Source organism: Mastigoproctus giganteus, chromosome 10 (assembly GCF_048544385.1).
Source record: "Mastigoproctus giganteus isolate SK-2022 chromosome 10, ASM4854438v1, whole genome shotgun sequence".
Taxonomy (NCBI): Eukaryota; Metazoa; Arthropoda; class Arachnida; order Uropygi; family Thelyphonidae; genus Mastigoproctus; species Mastigoproctus giganteus.
Genome location: NC_143584.1, coordinates 113100206 through 113122825, shown reverse-complemented (window position 1 = coordinate 113122825; position 22620 = coordinate 113100206). Strand labels below are relative to the sequence as shown.

The following is a 22620-nucleotide window of genomic DNA, read 5'->3' as shown; positions in this document are numbered from 1 at the left end:
GTTTAAAATATGTGGAATTCAGTGTAGGATTTAATTTTGTATAGATAAGAAATCAATGTATTTTAAAAATATATTTGATTTGGAACAAGCAAATGGCATAAGGATGAGGTATTAAATTGAGGATGGGGAAGAGGAAAAGGAGTATTTTAAATAAATAAAGACGAAAAATAGCCATAAAGTAGGAACGTTCGCTTCACCCTCTTATTACACTAATAGTTTAACGAACGTGAAGAACTTTAGAATTAGACAGCAAAAAGATAAAAAAAAAAAAAAAAAAAGTTATTAAATAACACTAAGCTTGCTGGGGTTGTGAAACCCAACCTTGTAGTAAGGGCTCTGGCATTTGTAAGCGTTAGTATAAAAGGGAGGTATAATAGGGAGGTTGTATTGAAACGAAAAATATAGGTGTCGATACATGCCGAGAAACAAATCTAAAACGAAACTGAAAGTATGATAAGAGAGTGAAAGTGTACAACCTGGAGTACTTCAAGAAATGCGAAGAGAAAATGAGTTGGCGGAAAAAAATAAAAGCGGGGAGCTGAAATGCACAAATTCAGTAGAGTAGATGAATGCATGCAGGCTTAAACCAAATGTGCAATATATCTACATGAGAAAGCAATTTATAGCAGCGAAGCGGACTTAATAGTAAGTAAAGAAATTCAAAATAGCGGGAAAATAAAGACCTCTATAGTCGTATTTAGAATACAAGTGCATGGAGATAATTTATAATTAGCGTTGAAAAAAGGAAAATAAAATAAACGCGGTTGGAATAGTATGGCTTTAAAGTGATACAGTCATACAAAATTAAACATTACCGTTAACATATAAAGAATTATACGGTGGCAAAAAAGGAATATACACGTAGGCCAAATGATGGGGATACGTAATAATAAGCTGAAAAGTAAACGTATCAGAGTATGGTAAAAGTTTTACCGTATATGCAACAAAACCACTGATAGGGTAAAAATAGATGATGGTTGAATACAAGAAATCAGTAGCAAAGAATGGAAAAAAAAAAAAAGAATCAGATAGACTCCTTATCCGATCGAGCTAGAAGAATCATGGAACGCCTAACAGAAGTGGCAGGCGAGCTGAATACTTTGCAACGATATTTACAGTTGATAGACTGCTTGAACCATATACAGAAAGTGACAAGAAAGCAGCTGTAAATGATATATCTCTGAGAAGAATATCAGAAAAGTCACTGAGTTTGAAGGAAGGTAAACCTTCAGGATGAATGTATTCATCCTGTTATACTAAAATAAAAAAAGCTCCATGTGAGGGCACCAGCCCGTTGAGAAAGTTAAGATTATCACTGGATTCGGACAGTTCCCCCTGTACAGAAGAAGCGACATTGTCTTCCCAGTTCAAAAACGAGGAGCGAAGGATGTGATAGGCAACTATGGACCAGTGAGCTTGACTTCAGTGATGGGCAAGATCGCGGGCGGCACTGATTATACAGGACAATCTCAAATGGACCTTAATGAATCGAGGCACGTTCGTGAGGAGGGGGGGGGGAGTATTGTCTGACCAATCGAGTTAATTATTATGACGAAGTCAAACAGCTGAATGAAAAAAAACTACTTTCACCTTATCTATCTTGACTTTAGCAAAGCTTTTGACACAGTTCTTCATGATGGGCTGTTATATAATTTGAGAAAACTAGAATAACCGGCAATGTGCTTCACAGGAACAGGAGCCACCTAAAAGATAGAAGACAAGAGTGTAGTTATTAACGTGCATTCTTCAGGGCGGACAGGTGGAGCAAAAAGGGTCCTCAATTTTGGGACTCTTGTTTCTAATCTTCCTTAAAAGAGACTGAGGAGAGAATATAAGGGAAAACGTCAAAGTCTGCTGATGATTTAAAAGTAAGGATGATTAACAACCGCGAAACCAGGCTTGAAAAATGACAACCGAAGTTTACTTGTTATAAATGTAACGTTTTGCACCTGGAAGAGAGTTCAAAAAACCACTTAGGGGTTATTGATGCAAATTTGCAGTGCTCTGTAAACAGACGGCAGGTCTATTTACATTGCACATGGGAGTATATCTATGATTTATAGGCCTCACTATAAATAGAGAAGATGGATATCATTATGGATTTGCATAAGATGATGGCGAGACCACACTGTAGAACGGATTGGAAGGCGCGAAATGCAAAACGTGACATCCAGACATCCTGTGAGGGAGGAGGAACCTTACAGAAATGATATAAGCTATCAGTAAAATGAACGAAGAAAGCACATTTTTATTAGTAGGAGAGACAAGAACCAGACAGCACAAATATAAAATCTCAGGGAGTAATAGAAGGCTGAATCTCATTAAGTTTACCTGTGTATAGAAGTCGGCTGATAGTTTGCAGATCGAGTGAATAAATTACCGCCAATGTCGCTGAGGGAGAGAAATTTGACGGTGGGAAATCATAAGTGATAGCAATTTGTGTTTTTTTTTGCACATATAGAAAAACTATTTCCTTGCATCATTTAATCATTCTAATATACTTAGCTTTCCGCCGATTTCGGTTAACGATGATGTGCCTTGTTAATGAATGTGTCACTAATTTCTTGCTGGTTACGCGGTAGTCATTCGTTGAATCGTAAAGAAAAAAAATTAAATATAAAGACCTATAGAGTTAATATCACAAGGCCCGTCACCACCAAATACGGAAAGGTCAGGGAATGATCACCGCATATTCCGGAGCAATATGGCCTTAGTTGCTAATGCTCCTAAAAACCAAATAACAAACAAACAAACAAACAAACGATATCACAAGACGTAAAAAAAAAAAAAAAAAAAAGCATGATTTCTCAATTTTTCTGTATCGTTTGCTCCGATGTTGCTATTATAAAATAACTTTTCTTTTCATGGACGCCGCCCATGAGAGAGAATGCACACGTTCTGAAAGACCACAAAGGCTAAAACCATTAAGGATTCCTTATGATTTTTAAAATGCATGATATATTTGTAAACTTCTCATTTACACAACCCAAAATCCTAAACTATTCTCTTGCAGGATGAAGGCCTGCAACAACTTGAAGCCCTCCTGTTCACCCTGAAGAAGATAAACAGTAATCCTCAGTTGCTTCCTGGTATCAATCTAGGGGTGTTGGCTCTTGACAGCTGTGATAGTACTGCATACGCTTTGGAACAAGCACTAGATTTCATAAAGGGCTTCATCGCTCGTAACAATGCACATCATGAACGCCAATTCACGTGTATCGACGGTTCAGTGCCGAAATATCGAGATGGCAGCTTCGACCGAGTAGTAGGTATCATTGGAGGTCAATCAAGTTCCGTATCCATTCAGCTGGCTAACTTGATGAGGTTATTCAACGTGCCACAGGTAAAGAATAAAATTTATCATTGATTTAAGATGGTGTTCAGCTCTGGTTGGCAAACTGAAAGAACTTTCTGATACTTCCCGCCACTGGATTTAACTAATCTAAAAATTACATATTTAGAGTAGTGGTTCTTTCAGTCGTGCAAATGTTGATTGATTACAACCTAAAGAGCCTTCCTTTATTTACCTTATTTTGGCCTCTTAGGAAGCTCTCTAACTTTAAGAATCATAACTAAAATCAAAATATGAGCATCTCATACTGCAGGCAATATTATACACTAACATTCAGCTCCCCCTCGTCATTTTGCTATTTCTAATATTACTAGATGTAATATTAGAAGTAGCAAAATAACGTAAGGAAGTTTATATATCATCATCCAGAAAAAAGAAACAATACTACTCATATCAATTTGTCTATCGTCTCTAATATTTGTCTAATCCTCCTTTAAATTTATGCAAACTACCCAATTTGCAGCCGTCGTTTTGGTCTAATCATTGAAATAAGGGGAAAAAAAAAATTGTTTATAATGCACTCCCCTCATTTTTTTAAAGGTTCAAGAATTTAAACCAGTTAAAAAAAATCTCATATTAGCACGAATACTATATATTCTTTTACGTATACTTTTATATAAAAAAAGAATAATACGAAAAGAAAAATGAAAAAAGCCAGGTTTAAAAAAAATTAATTAGCACATATGCTACATTCGTGTTTATTATAAAGGTCTGTTATGTTTATTATAAAGAGAACACAACCCTTTACCAAATTTAGCCATAAACAATTTCAAATAAATAATTTTGAATAACCGAGAGGGGGGGGGAGCTACAGTAGATAACTTTAATGAAACTAAAAAAAAAAAAAAAAAGACACTTTTGGGGCTACTAAACGTATATTCCCAAAAGCATCCACTCGAACGTCCAAAGCTTTAATAAATTGCTTTATATTCCTAGCTTAATTGCAAAATGGTGGCAACAAGACCTTGGTCTATTTGGGACGGTACGCTGCAAACTGCACTGCGCTAACAAGACTAATTCTTGTCTGACAGGTTCATCTTTTCTTTTATGGTGCTGGCCTCTTGCTATGCTATCCCACAAACACAGAAAACAACGATACTTAGTGTAACAATCTTGCAACTGAAGAAGCAATCTGCATCTTGCAATTGGCATCTGGAAGTCCTCCCACACACACATATCTGCATCTTTCATAGTTCATCTTCCACAAATACTTCACATTTCCGGAATCCTCTTTTATATGAATTAGCTACAGGAATCAATATAAATGTATTCCGATTATGAAGAAAAGAATCCTTCAGACTTCTCTGTGAACTGTCCAAAAATAGACGTCACAATTCCGGACTGTCATCCATAGCAACTTCTTTAAACAAACAAAAAAAAAAACCATTCACATCTTAGCAACAGAACAAAGATTCAGAGCAACTACTGTATATGGTTAATTGCGAAAGTGAGACACCATTTTCTGTAAGTAGTAAATTGGCTCTCTTCAAACTGGAATGAATCCAGGCATAGTCATCTCCTTAACCATTCTTCTGATATAACAAAGTAGCGTATCGGAGACAGAGCAGAATGACTCTGGGGGAGGAGAGAGATTTCGACGTCGACTGATAACCATAATAGTTTAAAACCAAATAAAATTATCATTATTTATATAAGGATTTCAAAGAATTTCTGTAACTATATAGAAATTATACTAAGTCAAAATGCGCAAATCTCTCCAGTTAGCCGGACTGTTCAATAAAACCATTGACAATAATGTACACACCTAAATTATGAAAGCAACAAAAAAAATCAACGTAAACAAATTTGAATTACACAATGCTATTACTCTGATACATCTGATACTTTTTGGTACACCAATGATTGGAGATTAATGATAGAAGTATAAACGTACAGCGAATTTACGAATTATAAGTAAAATCAAAATAAGAGCATCTCATACTGCAGGCAATATTATACACTAAAATTCAACGGGCAGAGAAGTGAGGTTTAAGACAATGAAGCTTTCGAGCAAAGCAACAGTTGAGCCAATTGATGAATACAATGAAAAACAATGTGCCATGCCTTTCTTGTGCCTTATTGGACACAATAAAGGCATGAAGTACTGATTGAAAATGACTCCGACGAATTTATCAATTAAAAAAAAAAAAAAAAAAGTCAACAATAACTATCTAGCATAAAACGCCATAAAGTTGTAACTCATGGAATGGAATTTTGGATTTCTGCACCAGATCTGTGTTGCTCTCGCAGGTTACACAATGATTATAATCACGGTCCTCCCACACCAGAGTTCGAATCATGGTCAATGACGCGAGAAATTTATGGCTGTTTTCAGGAAGTGGCTGAGTTAGTCGCTCTCAGGCACCAGTTGTACATTTTTCTTTATTTTATTTTTTTCCCCCTTCTGGAAACTCAGATTTTTCGTCCAGGAAACAAGCCAAAGAATACTACAGACACAGTATACCAAAGCATCGTGCTTTGGCGCGCGCACACATATCAGATAAGTTAGAAACAAGTTTCTAATAAGATATTTGCTTCGCGGATGTTTGTTTAGACAAGTGACGGAATATTGTTTTAAGGGTGTGTTTTTGAGAAGACAGGTTATATTGCGTTAATGTACTTTGGTCCTGTAATTGCAAGTACAGTACAGTATTTATGTTTTATATTGTGTTCTGGTCTTAATTTATTTTATTGTAATTTTTCTTCTGGCCTCCCATTAGTTTGTATTGTCACATGATATGTTTTAGTCGATGTACATGGATTTCCACTGGCACTTTTTTTTTTTTTTTTTTTTTTTTTTAAATGAAAGCTATAAACTCGAAATGTATTAAAACTTGTGACACTATACTGCGAATGGGTTGAAGACTGAGACGTGAGAAGATGTACTTGTTGACATCCGACTTAATTTCTGTAGATTGCAATTTTCAGGATGCGTATGAAGGTTGTTACAAAAAGCATAAATAAAGGGAGAAAACGTTGGTTCGTGAGCTAGGAGTTGGACAGTGAATGAATGGTTGCTGACTAGTCGCGGCACGTGTTAGGAATAATTTGGAAGAGTAGAGGAATTACAGATGCCAATTCAGAACAGTGCCCATAAAATTATATATACAGAAAATGCATGCAGCAGAAACCGAAGATCTATGAGACAGAGTGGAGAAAATTTGTAAGACATGGGTCATTAATTAACCTGATAATCCTCTTCCGAACAGAGTAGCCTTGAGAGGGGGTTTAAGAGTTTAAAGTATATGTCCTAGTGTGCTGGCATAGTATTTAGGGTTAGGCGCCACCTGTGGTTTCCCACATCTGCGCCGTATGCACTGTGATGGAATGCAGAACTACTGCATAAGCCAGAAAAAAGTATAGTGTCTCGTATATGCAGTATTGTGTTATGTTCTTCTGTTGTGTCTCTGGCTACTTGGCCGCATGGCCAAGTAGCCAGAGACACAACAAGTGGGACCCTACGTTGCCCATCACCACCACCACTGGGAAGTGAGTCAGGCTGCCCTCATACTCTGGCTGATCTCCACCAGGGTCGCCTGAGCTTTCTGGACGGAGACAAAAAAAAAAAAAGGAAGAGAGTGGGGAAGATAGTACAAGTGGTGGAGTCAATGTTGGCAAAAGAAGAAGGATGAGGAAAGAAGACATCCTCCATCGAAAAGAAGAGGTGGGAAGGAAGAAGTAGGAATCACCCCTGGTCTGCGAGCCCACCGAAGGCCAGGGAAAGGAAGGCAGCTTACAGAACAAGGGAGGTCTGCAAAGTTGGGTAGGTGCAATGGGAAGTGTGCGAGTTTTATTGCTATCAGTTCAGTGCCGTCATTCCTACAAGGAAAATGTCCAGTTGGTTGTACATTCAGTTCTGATAGTGGCCGGTGATGAGGGAAGAGTAGGTACGAGGAGAGATCATAGTGGTTTCAGGAACGTCTGGTCTGGATGTCTATGTTGTGGGATCAGACGTGGAGAGATGATACCAACGCCTTTTAAAGACTACTGACGCATATCTGCTAAAAGCTAAAAACGCTTCTTTTGATTTTAACAGGTTGCTTTCCGGACTAAGTTTGGTTAAATCTATATCCAGTAACAGTTAATTACGTAGGTCCAGGTAGATGTTACACGAATGCATTATGTGGGGCCAGTCGTCCAGTTCTCCACATTCACAATGAGCATCGTTTACAAGCCCAAAGTCCCTTTTTGAATGGCCCATGTCCTGTCAGCAGAAAGGTAGTATGTAAATTAGATTAAGAACTAGCCAAGTCTTTATTTGTTGAGGTAGGAGATACTAGGTAGGAATAACTTGGTAGTACTGCCTTTGGTGGAACATCCCAACGGATTTGCCAGAGGGAAACAAGTTCCTGCCAAGTACGCCGGAGTTCTTGTTTCGGATCTGCATCGATAATAGGTTTAATCCCCAGGAATTCAGTTTGTGTTCTTTCTGATAGCATGGGAAAGCCTTGTGAAGGCTTCTTGTAGGTTAAGGGGGAAATAGCCTGTTATTACTTATAGTGCTACTATTGATATCGTTCTACAAGTCCGAGTCATTTTAATAACATCAACTGTTGTATCTGCAGGATAATGTTCCTAGTGCTGATGATGGACAAACGATGGAACCATACGGCAGCGCCGTATATTAAGAACGGTACAAAAACAGCTGAATAAAGGTGGAGTGCAGTTCTTTAAGACCCCAGTTTTTGCGGGTGAAGCGAGCAAGCATATTGATATAATTTTTGGCCTTTTTCATGGACTTGAGATGTGGCATGAAAGTTGTGCGATCATCTAGGGTAACACCTAAATATTTGAATGAACGTTAATTCTTGAGTGCATGTCCTTTATAACGAATGGTTGATGATTGATGTCAAGACATCCTTTGAGAAGTACGGTTCTACTTCTATCTGTAGAGATTTACAGCTTATTCTCTTCAGTCACGAGTAGGACCCTCAACAACGATAACCAGGTCATCTGCATATGAGAGCTGTGTGGTATGGGGGGGGGGGGTCCTGAAGGAGCCATTCATCCAGAATCATATTCCAAACAGCTAGCCCCAGAACATAGCCCTGCAGGCAGCCTCTGGTGAGTTGGCAGGTGATACTAAGAAATTTTGTTTTCATGGTAATTTTCTGTTACAGAAGTAATCTGTAAGACATTTGAAGATGTTGAAGGAGCAGCTAGATATTCTGGCTCACCGCAGGATCTCCGGCCGGCCGCCATACAGTGTCAAAAGCTCCTTTAAAATCTATAAAAAGCGCCAGTACGTAACGGGCATCAGAATTATCTGCTAGCGTGTGGTTTTCAATAGTGCATCAATAGTTGAGCACCCCTGCTTGAAGCTAAACTGGAGTGTGGAGGCGAGTCATTTGGTTTCATAGACAGACTGAAGACGGGTGAGAAGTAACCTCTCAAATACTTTTCCTAATATTGGCGATAGAGCAATTGGACGGTATGCTTTGGCTGTACCAGTGGGACGATTTAGATCTTTGGGTAAAAGCCTGAGGTTGGCGTGTTTCCAACGTGTAGGAAAGGAGCCCTCATTAAGACACGTGTTGATTAGTTGTACTAGAACATCGGGTGCAACAGACCAAAGGTGCTTGATGGACTCTCCCTCGACGAGGTCCAGTCCGGGAGATTTTTCCATTTTTGGTTTTATTTATGGATAATGCAACCTCCTCTTCTGTGAAGGGTTCTTCTGTGGCCGAGGGGAAGTAGCCCTAATTCTCAGTGATGACGTTTCTGTGTACTTCAGTGTCATGATCAGGTTTTTTTTGTGGTAGATTATTCCATCTAGAATCTTGTTAATCGTCTCTTCCCAAAAAAGAGTTTCCGAAGAGCCCTCCGAACGGATAGAATTTATGATATCCGTAGATCCTACTTTGTTCCTTATGAGCTTGTGAACCAAACCCCAAGGGTTTTTATTGCCATCCGTCTCCACCAGGGCATACCATATACTTTGTTTGGCATGATAAATTTTGTTCGGGTATTCTCTCCGGATTGCATTGTATCTTTCCTTATACTGTGATACTGTTTGAGGTGAGTGTGTTCTTAGTTTTCTTTGTAACTCTTTCCTTGCACGCTGGCGAGATGAGCGGAGATCTGTTAATTCTTCTGACTAGAAGGGAACTGATTTTAGATGTCGGGTACATTTTTTCATCGAGTCACGTGATGCCTCATGGAGTACGTTTTGCAGGAAATTAGTTTCCTGGTGGCTATTCACGGTTCGCAAGCGCTCAGCTTGAATGGTCGTGAAGAGCATCTCGGTAAAGTTGTCAAAGGTATCCCATTTGGCAGTTCTAGTGAAGAATCTTATGGTATCGTGAACATACATCAAACAAGTAGAGGTACTGTTTTCAATGCTGTATGTTATTAGTCGATGTCCTAATGTGGTATATCGTTACCACATCACCCCAGATATGAGAACAATATACCACTGTAGAGTGGTATATTTGTAGACAGTAAGTGCACAAGAAAAGTAACTCCCAGAGCGCAAAAGAACCACTTTTTTTTTTTTATGCTGGGCAAGTAATATTTGTGATGTGTTATTCCAAGAGAAATTAGAAGTCAGAATAATACCCTAATACAGGCACGCGATCTTGTCTAGAAGTTGAAGTGCCATTGAAGTGCCATCGAACCACAGGAAGTTTCACAAGACTTAACTCAGTTTTCTTTTCCTATTAGAGAATTACCTGGAGATCGGCATTTAAGCAAATTTGGTGGGGGAATTTCGAGAAGTTGAGGACGTTCGTGTAAAGTAAGGATTTCTCAAACTGGAATGTATAGTACTAGCATCAGCAAAACTAGGGATCGGATTTCATTTAGTGGAAGAAAGCCATTTATATAAAACAGAAAAAGATTGAGAAAGAGTCGAACCTTGGAGAAAATCAGAAATAGTGGAGACGTTAGAAGACTGAGGGCCGTCGACCATCACTCGTAGAACTTGTTCAAAGTCGAGTTTGGATTTATTAATAACTGCTTTACAATAGTTAAGAGATTTAGATTTGAATAAAAGCGAACTGTGATATTAGCAGATAATTTCCCTGATACGATCGGAGCAAACACTGCGATCAGAAGATTTAAAACAGTAATCCAACCAAGGAAAAGATGAATAGAAACCATGCGTCTCATTGCATTTCGCATTCCCATAATGCGAAACGAAAGCTGGAAATGGCCACAAGAGAGAGACTGAGACCACAACCATTAGAGAACAGACCACAACCAAGTTTGTAAACTTGGTTGTGGTTCTTCTAAAAAGTGAGGAAGTGAAGATGGAGATTTGTCCGTCTTTGTACTATTAATAAAGCAAAAACAGGAAATAATTGGGTCCTCCAGGTGTCAAGGCGTATTAGAAGTCATTTGTTATTGCATGGTAAGATTTTCATTAGCTTCATGTGGTATAAGTTCAATGACTCATTTAGTTACTTTGTGCTACAATTGTCAGGGATTTGGACATATCGCACAGACCCTGTCTGCAGTCACTGTGCAGGTATAGGACACTCCTACACATTCTGTACTCGTCAGCGAGAACAACCGATCTGCTCCAATTGTAAGGCAAAAAATCGAGCTTCAAATCACTCTGTAAGGAGTAAACAGTGTCCAGAATACTTGAATGCACTTAAGTTGGTCAAAGAAAGAGCACGGCAATTTGATAACGTTAATGGCAGACATTCTTAATCGGTACAATGCAAAATCGAATGGTAACCTACGTATAGTACAGATTAATGCTCAGAGATCAAAATCGGTGGCTGACGAAGTTAGACTAGGGTGCATCAGATAGAATATTGATATAGCCTGCATACAGGAACCATACTTAGTGAAAGGTCGGCCTACAGGTTATGTTATGTTATTTGGTTTTTAGGAGCATTAGCAACTAAGGCCATATTGCTCCGGGAATATGCGGTGGTCATTCCCTGACCTTTCCGCATCATCCGAATTTGGTGGTGACAGGCTCGAACCCCGGTCTAATCAAGAAGCGTGTGTTACGCACTGCTGCTCCTTCCCACCTGGCTACGGAGGCGCCCTCGGCCTACAGGATATCCACTTTCAGCACGTGTACTCTGTGCAGATGAACCAGACTGAAGAGCTGCAATTGTAGTGTTTAATAAGGACATAGTTATTACTGTTATAAATTCGTTGTGCTCTTCACAGATGGTGTGCATAGGGGTATCTTGCGTCATTCTATCTATGTTGTATGTATGTATTGTCATCACTCAACAGACATTAATTTCTACATCAGGTACATGGAACTGGTTCAGAATCGCTTGGGTAGTAATTCAGTAATATTTGCGATGGATTCTAACGCAAGATCAGCATCGTGGTTTGATAGAATTACAAATGATCGTGGTCGTCAACTAGATGAATTCTTGGCTTGTTGTGGATTGTTTATACAAAATCTACCAAGTTCAGATAGTACTTTCTTCACTGTTAATGGCGAATCAAATATTGACTTGACAATCTGTAACGTAAGGGCAGCTGGTATCGTGGACGATTGGCGATTAAGAGCAGACTGGGTCTGCTCTGATCATCGGGCCATTGTATTTTCTGTCAGGGACATAACGAAACTAGCTCCGTCTCAGGAACAGTTACGACGATTTGCTATCGAAAATGCAAAGTGGAATAGATTTGACGAAAATATTCATGTCCGACTTGGGAATCTGGGTATTTGGGCATTCAGTCAGATGTCTGGAGAGAATGCAGTGGAGTTACTTCCGTGCTCTGTCTTTGAGGCTTCCAACACATCTATGAAGCAAAAGAACTGTAATAGGATTCCAGTTAAATGGTGGTCTGGTGAGTTAAGCCAACGTCGGAAGCAGGTTCATCAAGTGCGGAAAAGGTACCAAAGAAGTAAGCGTAACAATGGGGAGGAGGAAGTTAATGTACTTAAAGTAGAGTATCAGAGGATACGGAGTGCATACGTGCGTATGATATCTAAATCAAAATTAACTGCCTGGAGAACGTTGGTTAGAACAGTGGGCAATGAGCACCCATGGAAAATTGTATATAAGCTATGTAGTGGCAAGACTAAAATATATAATGGAAATACAGCATACTCTATTGGAGGTGTTGACCAGGAAAGTATGAGTTGGAGAGAAAGTATGTCTGCGATTTTGGATCATCTGACTGGAGATACTATCTCTGAGCAAGACGATGACGAACAGTTGTTGATGAAAAGGCTTAATCATGCTTACTCTGGGGTACATGACGAGGATCTCTTTAGCCTGATTGAACTCTGTGATGCAGTACAACGCATAAGGAACAATAAATGCCCGGGGATGGACCTCATTGAAGGATAGGTCATTAAACGGGCTCATAAACTGATACCAGGAATCCTCCTTGAAGCTTTTAATAGCTGCCTGCGTGACGGGGCCTTTCCGTCACCATGGAAAGATGCCCTATTAAAGCTGATACTGAAGGGACCATCTAGGCCAAAGAATGATCCACGATCTTATCGACCTATTGTCCTCCTCCCTGGATTAGGAAAGGTGTTTGAAAGGATGCTGGCAAGACGGATTACTGACTATACTGAAAAAAAATTAGGCTGGTCTGGCAGACAATATGGTTTTACTCCAGGTCGTGGAACAGAAGATGCGCTTCGGGTATTGCGAAACTATATATTAGGCTGGAACAGTAAGTATGTCCTTGGAATCTTTATTGACTTTGAGAGAGCTTTTGACTCCATTCAGTGGAGCAGCGTTCTTATTTCCTTCACACTTCCTTCACTTCCTAGGATGGCCACATAGAGACAAGAGGTCTTTACAACTATAGCGATATGATTTTAAATTTTACTGTATTTTGTGAAATCATGTAGACCCGCATCTGTATTGCACGCTAATTACTCGGTTGCAATCATGTTTGATACAACAAAAAGTAATTGCATAATTAAATTACTTTTGGTGCGACTGGAGATAGGGATACCGTGCACCTTCATGTTTGCATGACTGTTAGTAACCCTGGGACAACCTAGACCCCCTCCCCATGTGCAAGGCCTGAAACACTTCACCTAGTATACTGGAGGTGGTTATGCTCAAGAACACGGGTACCACTTTGCTGGTGTGGCTTCTTTTGCTTGAATCTGTCTCGAATTAGTGGCATAAACTTAACCTAACACTTTTTTCACTAGTTAAAAATGAAAGTCTATTGAAAAACCCACACTTCATCTGCTTGAATCCGTCCTGGATTCAGCCACGCCCGCAACGCAGTGATTCGAGTTTACCCATGTCCTGGAGATCAGCTCTGGAAGTTAATATCAGTCAGATGTAAACCAACGTAAGCAAAGGTCGAAGTGTGGCGGCAGCTATGCCACGTGGAGAAATGCTGTCCTTCTGTGTGACCAAGCAGTACTAGGTGATAGACGACTCGCATCTTGTGCAATACCACCACTTTGCTTATTGAAAGCTTGAAGTGGTGAAACCTGTGTTAGTTTCGACAGCAAAGCTCCAGCAACTCTCAGTCATCTGTAATGTAGTATGAGTGATGTCATTTTTGGAATTGATATTTCTTGCACTTCTAGAGTGTAGTTCTAAGACTTTTTGCTGGTCGGCTATAGTTTTGTTTGTTTTTTGGTTTTTAGGAGCATTAGCAACTAAGGCCATATTGCTCTGGGGATATGCGGTGGTCATTCCCTGACCTTTCCGGATCCTCCGTATTTGGTTGTCACGGCCTCGAATCACGGTCTGATCAAGAAGCGTGTGCTACGCGCCGCTGGTCGGCCACTAGATAGTCCACCGGACTGAACCTATCGGTAAATTTTCGGGAAGCATCCGGATCAGCTAATGTATAACCACGCAGCCCTACTTCGCCATTTGTAATTGGAGGAGAGTCTAAGTAGTGTATATGCGAGAGGCATTGTAAATTCCATGTTATTTAAGGTAAGGAACTGGGTATTATTCTTTGCTACTTATACACCATACTCAAAAATATCATCAATTCATATATTTCCCCCCTCTATTTTTATTTTATCTGCTGAATGCATCATGAATAAAGCTTACTTCCCTGCAAAAAAAGATCAAAGCCTCCTAAAAACTTCCTCTTCATTTCACAAATATACGTAGTCTCAATTCCAGTTCTAATGATGTTCTTTTATATCTACAACTTGCCAATCCCCACTTACTTCTTCTGACAGTCTATTGTCGGTTCCCCTTCATAATTATTCGTTCCTTGATTTCTTTCGCTTCAAAGGTGGTACTTTTGATGTGTACGCTGCATATGCCTGCTCTGAATTTGGAATCTCTTGCTTAAAATCTCTATATGCCATCCTGTCAAATTCATTTGTTGACTAAGCAGTTCTACCAACTCTACTAATCTAGCAGGGATAAGGAGGTAATTATCCCCTTGTATAAGGCAATGGTCAGACCACACCTTGAGTACTGTATACAGGTCTGGGGGCTTCATTTTAGGAAGGATATAGAGCTGCTTGAACAAGAAGGGCAGCGAGTGGTGAATAGAATAAAGCGTTGCTCTTACAAAGAAAGGCTTAAGTTCTGCAAATTTCAGTGTCTAGAGACTAGGCACATGCGAGGTGATCTGATCGAGGTGTATAAGGCCTTGAATGGTTTGAGCAAGCTCAATGCTGATAGCATTCTTCCTCTTGCCCAGGTTAGTCGCCTGAGGGGACATAAATTTAAATTGAGGAAAGACAGTTGTAGAATAGATGTGCGGGAATGCCTTTAGTCACCAGCGTTTATTTAAGCTGTCCACTTCTACAAACTTCCATCTGTTATTGAAGTTGACAGCTTAAATAAATTCAAGGCAGAATGAGACAAACATTTGGAGTTAATGGATGGGTGAAATGGGAATGGTGGTTTTTTTGGCTGATGCTATATAAGCCTCCTTTCATGTACCATATGCCTCTAGTAATGCTAATCACTCAGAAAAGTTTGTAGTGATTTTCCTTGGTGATTTTAAAGTTTACAACCGCAACTGGCTTCACTGTTTTAGTTAAACGAACCCAGCTACTCAGGCTTTTATTTTACTAACTTCAAACAGCTTATTCGTTTATCTACCACGATACGAATAACCCTAACCCCACACCTAGGAGTCCTGATATTTTTTTTATCAAAAGCAACCCTTCAAAGTACACGGTTATTATTAGTGGTCCTCTAGACACCTCAGAGTTGCCTTTGAGACTTGCAGGCTGTTCAACTAAGAGGGTGGTAAAGGACTACTTCACGCACCGTAAGTCGTCGGTTGATTCTATTGTATGAGAGGTGACCAGGGGATGCCCACAAGGATCGGTTTTTGGACCACTAATGTGGAACCTAGTTATAGAGGATTGGTTGGGTAGGGACTTCGAGCATACAGAGATGGTGGCATATGCCGATGATCTTGTGTTGCTTATTGAAGGAAATACACGGATGCAACTAGAAACCAGGTCACAGCAGGGTTTGTTTGAACTTAATAACTGGTGCAAGTTACATAAACTGACTGTATCAGGAACCAAAACAAGGACAATGGTCTTTAAGGATCAATTTTCGAGTAGAAGACCCCCGGTTGTTAGAATGGATGGGTCGAGTCTAAAATCGGCAAGGCAATTAAAATATCTAGGCATTATGTTTGACGGATCTTTGACTTTCAACTCACATGTTACTTATCTATCAGAAAAGGTGAGGAAATTTATTGGGATGATTACTCGAATCACTAGAGTTGGGTGGGGAATAAAAGGTAAGGCGCTGAACTTGCTATATGAATGTGTATTTATCCCCATGGTAACGTATGGTGCACCAATTTGGCTTGAACGTGTAAGTGGAAAAGTATTTACTAGAGAGCTCAGTTCCATTCAAAGAGTAATGCTCCTTAGGATGTGCATGCAGAACTGTGTCCACCCCAGCTTTGCAGATTGTGACTGGAAAATTGCCTATTGATCTGCATTTATTGTATTGTGCATTGGCTTACTTCATCCGCCGTGGCATTCCCTGTTCTTTTCTGAATATACAGGTGGACATTTTGGCAGATCCCAGGAAGGAAAGGACAAGAATCTGGGATGCTTTGGTAAAAGTCTGGCAAGAGTGTTGGAGTGTTTGTGATAAAGGGCACATTACACAAAAATTTTTCCCAGATTTAAGAAATGCAGCCTCGATAAAATTCAAATGGTTTGCCCCAAACTTACAAGCTATGTTCTTATTAACTGGTCATGGTTCGATTAATGGAAAGTTGCATGATTTAGGAATTAATGAAAGATCTAGTTGCCATTGTGGCGAAAGAGAATCATGGGAACAATATGTACAACTGTGAGGAGTACTGCGATCTACGAATTGAATTGGTATCTCGGGTTAGTAATCTCAGTCTTATGGCAGAAGGCTGCGAGACAATTCTAGTTGATAAATAGGAGAATGTCTTGGCTTTCCAAGCCTTTGCAGCTGCAATATTTCTTAGACGGAAGACTCTTCTGCATCTGGAAGCCTTGGATTTGTAATACGGTATGGTGTATGCCGAATTACCTAGAATTCTGTGAAATTGTGGAGGCTTGATATATCCACTGCAACTCCAGTTCCTTGTACTGGCGTTTCTGACCTCTGCAGCTCCTGGCGCTGCTGGCTTTCCAACAGACTGTGAACAGATACAGATCTTTCCAATGAAGTTTGGACTTTGTCTGAAATTTAATTATATGTATATTTTATTTTTTATGTAATTTGATTATTTTTCAATTTGTTCAAATCAATCTTTTTTGGTCATCGCAGGTTATTTCCCTCCCTGTACTTGGGCAAACAGGAGGAGGAGTATGTAAGAGTACTGCTAAATTATGTGTAACTGACAGCGGGGTTGCCATTGGTTGGCTGGGACCGCTTTAAGTAATAAATATATCAATCGATCTCTACGACATTTTGTAAGGGTTACCGCTCTCTGGACTTTTTTTAATCACAAAAAAAAACAGCAAAAAGCCTTACATTTGTGAAAAACAGTTTGAAATATAATAATAACATATAAAAGTAATACAAATAAGCTTCAGTGAAATATAGAGAATTAATCCAAAACATGAATGGGCTAAAACAACAGTTTGTGATATTAATTTTTAACACTAGTTTTATTAATAAAAATACCAATTTTATTTTCATTTTACAATGCAGCTATTCTGTTGAAAAATTCAAATTTAAGTTGATTTGGCCTAAATTTGGAGATGTGAAATAATTTGTTACCTCAAACGCCTAGGGGAACAATTGAAGTTAATACATGCCAGTAGCAATGGAGGATCTATTTTGCCTTGAATAATCGAATGTAGAAGGAAGCAGTCAAACATTCCTTCTAACACTTAACATGGGAAGGTTAAAAAAAAATTTTACACATATCTTTATATTTAAACATAAAAGATTTAAATCTAAATCTGATTTATAATCTAAGAATCTGATGACAGATTTTTGAACCCTTTCAAGCGTATTAATATTATTTATACCAAAAGGGATCCACACTTGTGTTGCGTACTCCAGAATTGGACGAACATTTTTGATATATAAAGCAAGTTTTGGGATATTAGGGCCAACAAAGTCAAAACAAGCCCTTTTGATTAAGCCAAGTCATTTAGAGGCTCTGGCAGTTACTTTATTAATTAGTTGTGTAAGAGCCATTACTAGTTCTTAAAATCCCTAAATCTTTAATTTCATTAGTTCTTTTCTTTTAATATTCAAAGATTCTAAAGTGTAATTGTAACAGATGACAAATTGTTTGAGGATCAGAAATGGTAATGACATGACATTTATCAATATTAACATCTAGTCCATGACTTTTAATCCATTGGTATATTAACTGAATACCTTTTTTGCAGCTCCTCTCAATCCAAAGACTGATTAATTTCTTTGTACAATTTCATGTCATCAACGTAGGTAAGAATATTGAAAGAAAGAAAGAAAGAAAGAAAGAAAGAAAGAAAGAAAGAAAGAAAGTATATTAAAGAATATAGACTTTACCAAAAAAAAAGTGCTCGCGTTAAAGTGCCTGCATAGCAACCCAAAGGTCGCGGGTTCGAATCCCGCCTCGGGCTTGGATCAAAGTACTGCAAAACCTTGGGAGGTGCATTATGGCCACAGAAGCTGATGCGCCAACAACTACAAAAAAAAAAAAAAAAAAAAAAAAAACAGGCACCTACAACCGTATTTAAAAAAGTCATAAATTAATAACTTATTCACCTCCAACTTGTTAAGATGGGAGGAATTATTTTTACTTGTTTTTTTATTTTCGTTGAGTTAGTTCTCATAATCGTATACTACACTTTTGAGAGGTTTGAGTCCGATTCCCGTGGACTGGAGGAATTGAAGTACTCAATCTAGACTAATCAGCCACATTCAGGCGGAGGGCGTGGTTTTTATTTTTACTGTTATTTTTTTTTTTTTATCGAGAGTTAGTCTGAGTTTTGTACAACATGCAGATTAGCCGGTGAACATGTACATGCTTCTCCAGACAGTTTAAGAATCAACTTCTGGCGCCATAAAAATAAATCCTTCCACCAACCCGGGAAACTCGAGTGTTTTCCCAGGGAGGGAAGGGACGAAATTCTTGAAAAGTCTAATTGATAATAGAATCTAATTGAGAAGTTCATTTTCGCTAATCATTATTTGAAATCATATTTATTGTTTCAGTTTTCTGGTATTTAAATAACTTTTTTAACTAAAAAAGTCTTCTAACAGGTCTTCCTTGTTGATCGTTTTTTCCACAATGGCGTAGAGAAGAGGGGGGAAAGCAGTAACGTACGGTTCATAACTTAACGGTTCGCCCATTCACTGCGTTCCCCTCTTCTTCTCGACGACTGCGCCTGGCGTATTTCACGCGACAACAGTATGTCGCAGCTGAAAAACAACAAAATTAACGGCAAAACGGCAATTTATTCGGTGAAGACAATGTCACGTAACAACATCTCAGAGTTAAAATGAAGAAAAATTAACACGAACAGGAATTTTTTTTTTCGAAACAAGAAACAATACTACGTGTGGGCCAACGACCGGTTTTTGCTTGCATCCCTACCGAAGTCGCGTAAAAATAACCTTTTTTTTCAATACACACAAATGAAAGTCGACTAACACGTGCAATTAACGATAAAATTCCTCTTTGTATATGCACAATACGCCAATAGATTTTTTTAAAGAACGTAACAACTGACACAATACTAGGTTAATGAGATGGGAAAAGAAAAAAAAACTCACCTCATTTCCAAGTTTCACTTTTAACTCAGGACAACACCAGGAAAAATACGAACAATTTATAAATATATTTCCAAGTTTCACTTTTCTTTAACTCAGGACGACACGAGGTAGCACGTGGAAACAGAACGCAGCAAGCAAATGCGACTACGAAACGATACGAATTTCGCACTTGCCGCTGCAATGACGTCCGCCTGAAACGAAGAGGAGAACGCTGTGAATGGGCGGAGTCACAACCTGTCAATCACTGCTTTCCCCGCTTCTCGTCGCCATTTTGAAGGGTGCACCGCTAAGTGGAGTTCGGCCCAAAAGACAATTAGTAGCCAATTCGATTTTATTTATAAAAAGTAATTATTATTAGTATTAAATTGTTTCGCCAGCAGTATTTATTACTACTCAACCCCCCCCCCCCACCACCACCCACACAATACCCGATTCAGCGATAAAAGTTCCAAATGAACTATAAATATTTACATATTTATACTTTGGGAGATAAGACAAATATAAGTATGTGCAACCATTTGTATGACTGAGTCAATGCTAACATACGGCTTCGGAAAGGCAAAGCGCGCCCTTCTTTTTCCCCATAGTTAGTTATTCATTTAACTGTTTACCACATTAAATTTTAAATGTATTCAGAGTTATTTATGATGTCTTGCTTTCAGTAAGTAATTAATTATAATCCAGGTGTCATTTCGAATGAAATAACAATAGCATAGGCAGGTGTGTTTCTGCTGAAAAATGGGAGAGGACCAAATGTTATCAGGGGTGAAAGCATAAGAAGAGAGTGATCAGCGAAAGAGCCCATTTTGAAGTCCTACAGTTCTATAATAAGAATTGTCTATTTTTTATGAGCCATAATTAATTAAAATTGAGACTGTTTACTTACGTTAAAATCGAGCAGTGTTTTCATAGTTCTGTCACGAGACATAACTGCGAGATAATACGTAGCCTAAATTTCTGGTCTCTTTGATGCTGCATAAAGCAAAGCGATGTTTTTTGAACTTCTAATAAAAACAGCGCACATATTTTCGATTTTTTTTTTTTTTTTTTTCGTCCATAGAAACATTTAGTATCGCCTATAGCGCACCAGACACTTCCTTCACAGATAAGGCAAATGCAAGAACACAAACTTTTGACTAGCTTGTGAGAAGTATTAATTTTTATTTATTTCATTTTCACTGTTTTAATTTCCCAAGTTATCGGAAAGTATAACTTATCAACACTAGTGAAAACGCCCATTAGCTAGTCAACAACACTTCACCTGTTATTCACTAAATATAAACTCATTAAAATGCATGCCTCGAATATATCATCCTTTCTAACGGAAAATGGAACGGTAGAGGCAACTAACTATTACCGACTTTATTTATTTAGTATTCCCCAAAATCAAGTTACTTGAAAAACCACTGGCTCATTATTCTGCAAGGAAAGCGAATCGCTGTTAAGTATACCAATGCATTACGAGATAGCACTGAGGTCCATATCAGTGATTTTCACATTATTTCAAGAATATACTAATAATAAGTGAAATTTGAAAAATCTATTAAAATTAAATTAGACAATATAAAGATTAAATAAAATACCTGTAATCCATTCCTTAAGGAGAAACTACGTTTTCTTTCCGCTGTTCACTGTTATATACACAGTTAGCAGTCAGCACACAACAAAATACTTATAAGAACATACTTTTTTTTTTTAATACACTTCCAACTTGCAGTCTTCATTTTTCTTTCCTTATGTCGTCTTATGCGACAAGCCCTTTTATATAACCATAAATGATTGACAATGTTATCGAAATTTCCAATATACCACATACTTTAAAATAATATCTCTATGCTAGGCCGAAACGGCCTAGCATAGAGATAAAAGTTTTCACAAATACAACGTAATATCACAAAATAAATGCCCACTGCACTTAACTAAGTTTCCTTCGTTAAGTAAATTGCTAGCAGAAGATACACAAATAAACGATACAGTTGGATAGAGGGCGCATTGGTTTTTGATTTAGACTGATAAATCATAATTATTTAAAATATTTAAAACTAACATTTAAAAACAGTTTTCTTTACATAAAATTCAGGACGAAACTTACTGTTAACTACTGATATATGGTGATTAATATATTTAATTAATTAATGATATAAATTATTAATACTGTGAAAGAATCAGTGTGTATGTGCGTGCGCGCTCCCAAGCGCTTATCGTAATGCATGCCATGTTACGTTATTGTCACTTCTGGATCTCAGAATTGGAGAGCCAATACACTTTTGGTCATTAAAAATTTTGAAAACTCGAATAATATAGTTTCTCAATAAATATTTCAGAACTGAAGATATGTTTATAACAGAATATATTTATGTTGCTTGCCTCAAGTGACTGTTGATGTATTTATCATGTATTTTCTGATTTTCAATGTTGCGGTCTAATTTGTTGTACTGTATGATGTCTGTATTAGCCACCCTCCTAGATAATGTCTGTATAGGGGTGTTAGATAAATAAACTGATAATAATAATAATAATAATAATAATAATAATAATAATAATAATACCCTCAGTTCTAAATACATCTGTGTGAACCATTTTGTTGTTGGAGATTTCAAAATTTTGACGTAGGTACACCCAGTGAACACTGAATTATGGCAACTCCATTAGTAATGGACTATGCCGCATAACTCGCAGTATAAAAATCCGAACAGCTTCCACGCTACAGCAGTGGTATTTTGCATCTAGTCGCGCAAATCAAAGCGATAAAGTAGCAGTTATGGGACATAGTAAAGATGTCAAGGAGTTTCAAAATGGCATGATTGTGAGAGTTCGTGCTACATTTTAGGAAAGTGGGAGAATCCGGCAAAATCTACCTGAGAATTGGCATATTTACTTCTAGAATTGGCCATTCCCCGATGTGGTATTGGTATTAGCCATGTGCAAGGAAGTCACAGGCTTTTTCTGCACTGGCCAAAAAAAAAAAAAAAGAAAAAAAAGTAGATAAGAAAATACAAATTACTGTATTGCAGTTGGCGGCAACAGATAATCAAACGTACGATATACAAATGTAAGTTGTTAGATGGTACTATCACAAGTTCCTTGACATCAGATAAATAATGTACGCTTTCCTGTTCTTATTCTTATTCTTATTCTTTTTTTATTCGATCCAGTAAT

General features: G+C 38.2%; 1 protein-coding gene across 3 annotated transcripts in view; it reads left to right on the top strand.

The window, feature by feature from the left end:
- The window catches only part of LOC150079227 (metabotropic glutamate receptor 3-like), a 175207-nt gene that overhangs the window by 103298 nt on the left and 49289 nt on the right, over positions 1-22620 (top strand). For all 3 annotated transcript variants that reach the window (XM_090384024.1, XM_090384023.1, XM_090384025.1), the window contains exon 3: positions 3014-3343. In XM_090384024.1, coding sequence (XP_090240150.1) covers positions 3014-3343 — 330 coding nt within the window. The remainder of the gene's footprint in view (positions 1-3013; positions 3344-22620) is intronic.